This window comes from Girardinichthys multiradiatus, chromosome 22 (assembly GCF_021462225.1).
Source record: "Girardinichthys multiradiatus isolate DD_20200921_A chromosome 22, DD_fGirMul_XY1, whole genome shotgun sequence".
Taxonomy (NCBI): Eukaryota; Metazoa; Chordata; class Actinopteri; order Cyprinodontiformes; family Goodeidae; genus Girardinichthys; species Girardinichthys multiradiatus.
In genome coordinates this window covers 19555828-19567300 of record NC_061814.1, presented here as the reverse complement: position 1 = coordinate 19567300, position 11473 = coordinate 19555828, and the positions used below count along the sequence as shown (strand labels likewise).

General features: G+C 39.3%; 1 protein-coding gene across 1 annotated transcript; it reads right to left on the bottom strand.

Moving 5' to 3' along the window:
- Positions 1 to 229: 229 nt before the first annotated feature.
- hmx3a (H6 family homeobox 3a) lies at positions 230 to 2910 on the bottom strand. The gene is made up of 2 exons (XM_047352015.1): positions 2347 to 2910; positions 230 to 1692 (listed from the first exon to the last, which is right to left on the bottom strand). Exons 1-2 carry the CDS (start codon positions 2636 to 2638, stop codon positions 1061 to 1063), a joined length of 924 nt encoding a protein of 307 aa, XP_047207971.1. The 5' UTR covers positions 2639 to 2910; the 3' UTR covers positions 230 to 1060.
- Positions 2911 to 11473: the final 8563 nt, after the last annotated feature.

The following is an 11473-nucleotide window of genomic DNA, read 5'->3' as shown; positions in this document are numbered from 1 at the left end:
AAAGATGGTGCCAATTACGCACGTAATTGACCGAGCCACTCTTTATGTAAAATAACGTTTTAAAGTGCATAGCACTTGGATGATGGCAGAAAAGCCACCTGCTGTTGCCCAGAGAGGACGTGGATGAAGTCCAGCCTTAAGCTTTAATTATATACACATATTATTAAATATTTAAATGATAGTGGGGAAACAAAATACATGAAATAAGGTAAAAACAAAAAATAAAACGTAAGGAATATTTTCGATTTATTTCACAACATGATCCAGTAATACAATATCAAAACGTTGTAGTTGTTTTGTTTTGTTTTTTTTTTGTTTTTTTTCTTTGGCTGTACAAATGAGAAGCATGTAAGGAATTTTCTTTTCCCGCGCCTCATTAAATATATACATTTACATTTTTTACACCAGCAAAAAACATTTTCATGATTTTTTTTTTTTTTTATCCCCCCGGTTTCAAAAACACAAACTGTCTTTGGAGACTTGTGCTTAAAAGATCCGTCTGTGTGGAAGGAGCATTTGAAAGAATCGCTAAAAACAGAAAGCTGAGTGGGTATTTTTACAGCTAGTGTCTTGATTGTCCATCGTCAAGCGCTAAAGAAAACCAAACAAAAAAGCAGACAAAACATGTGCATCAGGTGTAGTGAATTCATTCACCTGACAGCACTGTTATCAGCTCTGGAAAAGGGAATAAAAATTAAATGAGGGAGTTAGGAGATAAGTAGGTCGCCTCTATTATGTAAACAACCCATCACCCTCCCTCTTTTTTGCATCGCGCAGATCTGGCCTGTCCAGCAACAATCAGGCTGTAAAACAAGGAAAATAAAAATACACTCATCAAGCAGTGGGCAGACTCCTGAGATGTAGTAATAATAATAATAATAATAATAATAATCGGCACCCCTATGGAAAATGACACAATTACCTATCTGACGAATACGTCCATGTTTGTCTGACAGTGACAGTCTCTTAGCTTTTTCTCAGTGTCTGACTTTGTATAAAAAATATTGTCTTTTTTTATTATTTTGTGAGAGGATGAGACGTCAAATCTCTGCGGCGCTATTCAAACCGGTCTGAGCAGCGGCACAGATGTGACGATGGGATGGGAATAGTAAACCCCCGGATGCGGGAAGGTGAGCAGCGGCTGGCTCACGGGCACGCTGGCCGCTGCGCCCCCCGCGCCCTCCGAGGCCGAGTTCTCGCGGTAGAGGATGGGCACCCGGACTATCCTCTGCGCAGCGGCGTGGCTCAGGTTGGCGGCCTCCAGCTCGGCGGCCAGCTGCCGCTTCCACTTGTTCCTCCGGTTCTGAAACCAGATCTTCACCTGGGTTTCCGTCAAGTGCAAGGAGGCCGCCAGACCGGCGCGCTCCGAGCTGCTTAGGTAGCGCTTCATGTCGAAGGTGGACTCCAGCTGGAACACCTGGCTCCGGGAGAAAACCGTGCGCGTCTTCTTCTTGCGGCACGGCTTCTTGTCGTCGTCGCGCTTCTTCCACTCCTCCAACTCGTCCTTCTTGGCCTCCTCTGCGTCGCTCTCCTCCAGGATGATCTCGTCGCTGCTTTTGTTGTTGCTGTGCTCATCCTCCTCCTCGTCGTCGTCGTCTTTTGCGTCCGGCTCGGATTTGAGCACCAGGTCCGGGGAGTCTCTGTCCGTGCCGGAGGTTGGAGAGGAATCTCTGACTCCTGGTTTCTCGATTACTGGAATGGGAACACATGAAGGGAGATGTCAACATGAGGACATTTGTTTTTATGGGTTTGGGGCATTTCTCACCGCCTGTTGATATTAGACACTCAGTAGAGTTTAGGGAAACTACAGTACCAAGAAAAACGGCATGTTTCAAACTTTCTCTTCTAACAAAATAAACACATTTCGATAGATTAATAAATACTGAAAACATTAAACCTGATTTGGAGTGAAGCTTCTTTTTTAAATTCTAATACGCACCCCTTCTTGTCAGCGCGTAATGATTCGGCTTGTATAGATCATAAAAAAGGCTGTCAGTGACGAAGCCTCGGGGGTGAGATGTGCGCCATAAGCGCGGGGGACAAATCAAAAGCAAGCTGCGCATCGTCACCCTCATCCAATGGTTTCATCATGTCTGCTTCATTTTATGCACAGCGTGTTGCTTTATTGATCTATTATCCCACGTCGTGGCATAACAAAGTAGGCCTTCGTAGGGGACAAGGTGCTAAATCTTTACACGCCTAAAAAAATCTTTCTGGAAAACGAACGGAATTGATGGGGAATCTATAAGGAAGCACTTTTAAGCATGACATAAACTTGTTTAGTTTATTCTGTCAAATCTATAATTTAAAATCAAACTACATGGGTATCAAATTAGCTCATCTTACCTTCAGTTTTGTGCAGATGAGCCGCTGAGCTGAGGGTATAAGGGTACCACCAAGCCGAGGTGCGCTCCAGGTAGTGCGCCGGCAGAGTGAATCTCTGCGCGGGCACGTCGAAGCGTGGAAAGTTGAATTCCCCGACCTGGGAAAAGGAAAACCCTCCCTCTAAGGCCGCCTTAGCAGAGGCAACAAGCGGCGGTTTGGGTTTAGACGGCTTGCTGTCACAGTTCAGCAGGTTCTTGATAAAAAAAGGGGAATCCTTGGCCGGAGCGCATGTCTCTTGCGTCGTCTCTGGCATCGCTGCTGCTGCAGTCTGAACGCGTAGGTCCAGGAAATTTTTGTTAAATGCAGAGGAGGGGGAAAAGGGAAAAATGCTGACTTACAGACTGTGGATATCCCAGGTACTTGAAGTTCCTGTTTCTTTAACTCAACTTCACACCCGGAGGAGAGCTTCGTCAAAACACACTTTCTTCTCGGCGGGTGAAATAATGAAATAAAGCTCTGATACGTGTCACAAAAAGACAAACATGGGCATGTCTCATCCCGGAGTGTTTCCGTCAAAAACGGGGGTGGGGGGGTGGGGGAACCTTCGCGTCCCAGCGTGTCAGTCAGTCTGGTGTCTGATGCTAATGATGAAATAAAAATGTCATCCAAGTTAAATGCGGAAAGTATAGGCGATTGGGCATGTACAATGGCAAATGGGATTAAGGGAGAGACGGTGAGGGGAGGGAGAAAAAAAAAGAGGGAGAGACCATCCTCCCCTCCGCTCCCCACTCCCTGCGCCCTGTGGCTGCAGGCTGTGCGCGCTCCCCTGTTATTGGTCTCTTATACAGTCCAATTAAGCGGCAAATGAATAGTACCAAAAAGAAGGATTGGGACCCGTCTCTCAAAGAGCACAACTGAGAGATCCATAGGTCGCATCATTCATAACAATTTATTTTTATTTAATTTAATACAAAAGCTTGTGTGCTTTAATTCTCTCAAAATTGTTTGTTCCATTTTTATATATTCAGATGTCATTAATTTCTTGCTACTTGAAAAAGCATTCAAAAAAATAGAAAGACGTGAAGTCATTAAAAGTATTATATTAAAAAATCAATTTACCTGAAAAATATATATTTATATCTGTATTTTGGCGTATTTTGCAACAATTGCCCTAAATTTGGTAATTGCTTCACTAAAACATTTTCTATTAGATACAAATTTATTTATAAAAGCAAATCCCATAATGAGTGGGTGTGAGGTCTCATGTCAACAATCATCTTAGAGCTACCAACAGCATACGGGCCTGTTATCTACAGTTAGTTCACCTAATAAATAATGACTGTGAAAAAATAGTAAATAAATAACAGCTAAATAAATCAATTGAAATTCTTCTTATTTGTGGATAATTGTCAATTTTGTTCACTTTTCTTGATCCGCACTAAAAACACTGTCTGTATGTGTTTACTATTGTATGTAAGAAAGCTTAAGGTTCATTTATAGTCAGTTTCTGCTGCTCCTATAATGTGAAAAAGTTCTGCAGCTCCACAGCTCGTCACCAATGGGCGATTAGATTCATATTTCTAATTCATTGATTTCCAGCGAGGGCTACTTCCACAATGTCTGCGGGTCGCGCAGTCATTTATTTTTTTAATTCCAAATCGATTTTGTTAATTCACCCCTCAGATTGCTCCCTTTGTAAAATGCGCCATGTATATTCACTCATTGATATTAATTGACTTGTTAAAAAGCAGCAGCCGAGCTGGTAGCGAGCTGCTGGACTTGGCGTGGAGGAGGAAAAGCGGAGGGACAGCGCCCTCTGTGGAGAGCATGGAGCTTGTGCCTGATTCGGCCTCTGTGTTTTCATTGTGTAGCATTGTGGTAAATCTCACAAACAGATCCCCTTTAAACAAGTCACGTACATGGTAAAATCTCCAGATAATAAACACATGCTGGTATTAGGGTGGGCAAAAAGTTGCAGATTTGCAAAAGAGAGAGCTAGACATGTAGTTTCCTCATTTATTCATTTACTTCCTTAAGCCTATAAATACTGCGATGTCTTGATGTTGGATATTGCTTTTTAGAGGACAGATTAGATGAATTCGAATATGCAATGTCAAATCCATACTTAAAGGAACTGGTGTTATTTCACTGCCAGCTGCTCAAATAAAGACATCCTGTGTCTGCAGTGCCAGCAGTTGTTTGCCATTGTTGCAGTTTTAGGCAGCCCTGCCAGACTGAGGTGCAAACAAGTACAATTCATTAGAAGATCAAAATGTCACATTTGAATAATCTTTGGTCTGCAACATTATCCTTTTGTTTTAATTTTTATATATTTTTTCATTTAGGTGGGGAAAAATACTTAACTTTAGGAGATTAAGAGTCCACATTTATTGTGAATTGGTGCTATATACACAAACTGAATATAGTGATTTTTTAAAATTATTTATGTTTCCAGCAGTGCTAAAAGACAGATGCAGTTTTCAGCAAATGAAGAAAGTCACTACACTTTAAAAATTGCTGGGTTAAGAACAACCCAATGTGAGGTGTATTGCTAATGCCGTCCTCGGTCTTGTACAATCCAGGATGAATTAAACACAACACAGTTATGTTATGAGTTAGAGTCAGGATTTTCAAGAAATGGGTGACAGTGACAAATGTTAACTGTTAAAGCTACTAAAGTTAAAAGAGTTAAAAGCCATACCCTGAAAAACTAAACAATGAATATTTGGATTAAGATAAATTGGTTATATTTTTAGTTTAAATCTGCATTGAAAATGTTCGGATTAAAAATAAAATCAAGGCAAATTCAACAGATTTCAACTTTTATTGACAAACAATTGATACTGGATAACAACATTCTTACTCAACCAATAAGCCTATTATATATAAGACCATAAACACTCAGTCTATTTTAACATTATGACCAATTCCTTGGTCAAAGTGTGAATCTGGAATTAGCTAACACTTGCTTGTGCTAACAACTTAGCAGATAAATGGCTGATGTCATCTTAATTGAACAAACCCATTCTCTAGTATGAGCATCTAGTATGACATTAATATTTTTGAACGGCATCATTTTACCAACCTACTAGAGGTTCAGTCAAGTCTGATGAGATCTTTGTTAAAATGACGGTCTGTGAGGAATGACGAGGCTTCTACCAGACTCTTTTTAACCCAAAAATCTGGACCACAAATTCTGATGCCACTGTTTTGTTAAAACTGCCCTGTGTCTGTCTCATAGGCTTTTAGTAAAGTATGACATAACTGAGAAAAAACTGAATTTGCCAACTCTGATTCTAACAATAAAACATCCACTAGATTCATGTTATACTATTAATTTATTGCCCGTTATCCCCACATGCATGCATGTCATCCAAACATATAAATAAAATACAAATTTGAAGTCCAAATGTTTTTTATTCATCTGTAAAAACACACTTTTTAAAGAAGATGTCACATGATCAGAGCTAGTTTTTTGATAGGGGTAATATGGCTCATCAGACAGAGAGCAAGACCTTGAGGCCACCACAAGTAATCTGCAAAATGAAAGAAAAAGGCATTTGTCAGATGCATCTTTGCATGTTCAGTCAATGAACTCTGTGTTGTAAGCTCTATGACAAATACATATCTGTGCATACACCACTGGTGGCTCTTGGCATCAAATTTGGTTTCTGAGTTGTTGTTGCCAATTAAACACAAATTTAGGTCAGCATTTCACCTTGTTATGAAGAGTCTGGACTCTCTTAGGTCATCTCCAGCTCACCCAGGGGATTCAAACCTTAACATGACTATCCTAAACTGAACAGAGATTGTACAAAACCGTTTGATATTTAAACCCTTATTCTATTATATATATATATATATATATATATATATATATTATATATATATATATAATTGTACGAGACCACACAACTTTGTGTTTCAGTAAAAAACATTTCTGATTAAGGCCATGAAACTGAAAGATGAATGTTTAAATGCCGTATCCAGATTTTTGTTTTTAGGATTTTTGGAGTTTATAAACAGTGTGACTAGGGTCTACAATTGTAAAATGTACAGTTAACATATCTTGTAAGGTGTAAAAAATATCCCCAAAAATGACCTAAAGAGTCTGAAATTTTGAGTCTGTAAAAGCAAGGAATTAAAAATGGACACTGTGTAGAAACATACACCTCAGCATGCTTTTCTACTCTTACTGAACTCCATGTTTCTAGATAGAACTCATATTTCAGAACATTTCATAGAAAAGAACTACACAAACTGGTATCCTGCAATCTGTTCAACCAAAGTACAGCTCTTATTATGCATCCATTACAAACATGTTGTAGCTGTTGACCACATGCCATTTAGAGCCTCTGAATGTTCCATAAGTCTATTTTTGTTGCTCCTCGGGTAGGTTGCTATGGCCTTTATATTATTTATTTCAAAGCGCCCAGTTATTGATTATTTCACAAGGAAAAATGACAAATGGCAGCAAGGAATGACACGGTCAGCAGGTTCTATTAGAGAAATGATAGTGTTGCTCATGGTTTGTTAAAAGGTCCAGTTTAGATACTTTATAGGTTTACATCCATCATCGTCTAATGACCTATTTGATGAAAAACACGCGCTGTGGTGACAACAGCCCTGTGCAGCCAACTTTGCTTTGTAATTGCTCCCATATTAAATATAGATTTTTGTTTTGATATCTTGTGAGAATTTCTTTCTGTAGGTCAGAATTGTGATAAAAGACAACAGCAAAAGCTTGGCCGACCAAGAGGTGCTGACAGTGAAACTGTGAGTTTGTTGTGAGTTTCAGCAGAAATAATTTAGACTCCTTTACCTGAGTGAAAACAGTAGTACTGATAAGGAATACAGCATAACAATAAATACTCATCTCTAAAAATGTGTAATTATTTCTAACATGCATCAGACTTAACTTGTCTAAAAATAGCACCCTTAGTTGACGATTTTTATTTTGCATAACATCGCTGATAAAAATCTCATATATCCAAATGTGTGTAAAAGATGTGAGCGGGGATCAATATAGCTGATTTTCACCAGAAAACAAAAGAGAATAAAAATTAACAATCAGGGTTTTTTGCCTGACGATGTTTACCTATAATAATAATAATAATAATAATAATAATAATAATAATAATAATAATAATAATAACGCAATATATGATACCACCTGGTGATAAATTTAAAGGAAAGTGGAGTAGTTAGAATTATTTAACTTTCATTTAGTTTAGCCTAAGCTAAATGTAGAATTACTATCTTTAGAAAAAGGATGAATGTCCAGTAGTTAAAGTAAATGTATTTTCCGTTAGAATGCTCTTCAAAATGTGGTTATAAAACTAAATGCAGAGAGTATTTATTTGGAACATCATATTTGGGATTGAAAGATGTTTTTGATCAAGATTTTGGAATTTTAAACTACAAAGAGTGAGCAGAGAAACTCTGTAAGAATGAAAACCTCTGATCAGATGAGAGAAAATCAAATGTTTTGGCCTACATACAAAACCCTGTGAAGCAGAAAAACTAGAGAAGTGAGGTGGAGATTCAACTCCCACCAGAGCAACAACCCTAAACCTACAGCCAAAACTACAATGGAATGGTTTAGATGAGTGGTCCCAAACCCTAGTCCTCATGGCTCACTGTCCTGCATGTTTTAGATATGTTCCTGCTGCCACACACCTGACTTAAATTAGTGTGTGATTAGCAGGCTTCTGTACCACTTGATGGCTTGCTGAGGAGGCAATGCAATCATTTCAATCAGCTGTGCTGGAGGAGGGACACATACAAATCATGCAGGACATTGGACCCTGAGGACTGGAGTTGGGCACCTTCATGCGTTAGAATGGCCCAGTGAAAGTTCAGATCTAAAACCAATTGAGAATCTGTGGCAATACTTTTAGTGCTCACAGATGTCATCTACCCAATCAGGCAAAACGGGAAAAAAGTTGCACAAATTAGGCCCTGTTAACATGACATTTTCTGGTGAAAATGGGAACGTTTAGTTGTGTTTCTACTGTTTATTTACATGACAGCGCATGTTTTCTCTGAAAATGGCACCTTTTGAGAAAGGGTTCCAGAGTGTAATAGTTTGAAAACGTCCCAGTCTCTGTTGCCATGTTAACAGGAAAAATTGTATCTTTCTTAGCCCAGTCATACTGGCTCATGCGCAGTATGACTGAAATCAGTAGAAATCAATGAGCACGTTGTGCAAAACATAACAGCTGCCGACTAGTTAAAACCCACAGAAGACAATGATATCAGCAATAACAATGGCGGACTGCGGAGTACGTGCTTGTACTTGTACTGCTGACTCTTTTGACTCATTGGCTCTCCAATAAAGTGCTAATTTTCTCCCCCAGTTTTGTAAACAGGAAGTGTTTGCACATGTTGAGTTCCAAAGAACATACCGCCTACTAGTGGCATGGGAATTATACCATTTTCACGTCTACTGTTGCCATGTGAACAGACATTGTAATTAAAAAAAGTCCAGTTTTCAATGAATCATTGCAGTGTAAACAGGGCCTCAGAAGAGTAACCCTATTATATAATTATTCAGAGAATACATGTGTTTACTTGTGTACGATGTGGTAAACTGGTGTCATACAATAAATAATATTCATGTATTTAAGTTTTACCAACCATTTGAGTTCATTTAGTTTAACACATTAAAAGAGAGCTCGCCCAAGTCTTTGCATCAGACACTATCCACCCAAATAGCAGCATTTATTACCAAAACTGGTCCACTCTGTGTCCTTCTTGCACTCTTAACTCTCGATTTCAGGTTGAAACAAGCCATTGAACCAACAAAGGCCACAAGGAGAATGCTTAGATTTAAGCATTGCATTTAAAGGAATTAGTGGCTGTCCACTGACCCGACAAGCTTTAATTGGGATTGTGCAGGCATTGATTGTAAGTGGCCGTATGGCTCTTGAATTACAGCCCGATTAACTTTTACTTGGCCCTTTGCATCAGCCAGTCGAAAGAAGCTCGATGTCATACAGCTGAGCCTAACAGAAGGAAATCTTGTAACTTTGTGTTTAAACAGAAAACAACATGGATTTAAAAGGAAGATGATAGCTCTGCTTACAATTTCTAGTACATTCTTGGTATTCTCATTTTAATTACCTTGTTCTTATTAGATCTATATTTTTCAGTTCCTTGATTTTGTGATGTACAGTAAAACCAAAATCTTCAATGTATTTTATTGAGATTGTATGTGATACACCAATGCAAAGCAGTGGATAATTGTGAACTGGAAGCAAAATAATACAAGGTTTTAAAATTTTTCACAAGGTGCTTGTAGGGTTTGGTGCGCTTTTGTACTTGGCTGTCTTCGGTCAATACTTTGTTGAAGTAGAAGCAATTGCAGCCGCAAAGCTTTTAGGTTGTGTCTCTGCCAGCTTGTCAGAGACTGACATTATTGACCCTTATCTTTGCTAGATAGCTCAAGCTCAAATTGGCCTCTGTAAACATAAATTCTCAAGTCTTATATATTCTCACTTGGATTGAGGTCTGGACCTTGACTGGGCAATTCTAACATATGAATATGCTGTGATATGAACCATTCAATTACGGCTAAGGCTTTATAATCAAGTATTCCAGTTTTAAGTTTTTTAAAGCCTCTAACAAGTTTTCCTCTAGGATTGCCCTGTATTTAGCTATATCTACAGTATCTTCCCATCAACTCTGACCAGCTTCCCTGTCGCTTTTGGACAAAATCATACCCCACATCATGATGCTGCCACCCCGACTTTCCATTAAGGGGATGTTGTGTTTAGGGTATGTGTGGCTTTTTGCCTAGCCTTAGTGTTTTGCATAGGCTAAAAAGTTCCATTTTGGTCTGATCTGAGATGAGTTTGCTGTGTCCCCTTGTTGCAAACTGCAAATGAGACCTTTTGTGGATTGCTTTTAACAATTGCTGTATTCTTACCACTCTTTCATAAAGGCCACATTTGTGGAAACAAACCCATGCTCATCCAACTGCACCACATACACTGACAGTTTTATTTGTAAAACAATTTGACACAAATAGTCATTTTCTTTTCCTGTCATAATTATGCACTGCTTAATGTTGCTCTAACAGATAAGATCGTAGTGAAAGAGAGGTTTGAGGTTGTAACTTAACAACATGGAGAAAAGTTTAAGGGGTGTGAATACTTTTTCCATGCACTGTATAATCCTTTCTCTTTCTTCCTTGTTTCTCAGCAAAGATGATGACCTCTGTATGGTGCTTATGGAAACAGTCATGGTACTGATGTAGCCCCTTTTTTCTCTATTATGTGCAGTTTTATCTGAGCCCTCCAGCCACCTGCCCCAAATGTCTATCCACTGTACCTCCAGAAAATCTTGCCTGGATTGTCGCCTTTTACCCAGCCAGCCTGCATGTGTCATTACAAGTCAGTAATCAGGAGAAGGTAGCAGAAAAGTCCTCATCAGCGTCAGCCTGAGATATAGATATGGGCCAGGTAACAAATGGCCAAATGCACAGGCAGCAGAGCACACCATCAATAAAGCAATTTCTTGTGTCATAACAGCTGCGCTTTTCCTAAAGCCAACCTTTCAAAACTTTTCCCTCTGCAAATCGCTGCAGCCCCGCCATTACAGCCCTGCCTTGTGAATTTAATGGATTCCGTACAAATAATATTCCGCTATAATGGAAAAGGTTGAAGTTGCTGAAGACAGATGAAGTCATAAACATGTATAATTGAGAATCAAAGACCGATAAATTTTAAACTGCTATCCATTTTCTCTTTTTAGATGATGATATATGTCATTGCGACTGCAGGAAAATGGAAGAGATTATGGGGGAAAATTATAACAATAAATTTTCTAAACATACACCTTGATTATGCTTCGATTTTTTGGAAGGGTTGAGGCTGAGGGGAGGGGAGGGGAGGGGAGCAGGGGGTTTGAAAGAAAGCTGGGATTGCTGAAAGCTTGCTGGCTAAATAGCACCATAAAATAGGTTCCTGCTCTTTTGCCTGTATAGCGTAGGCATGCCTGGAGGTGTGACCCCCCCTCCTTGCCCCCCTCTCTCTCTAAATGGGGGAAATGAATTGTGTAATTTATTGCAAACGTGCACACAGTGAGATTAGATCAGCATATCCCATCAAAGGAACAACAATCAATCAGCCTCTAGTTAACAGCT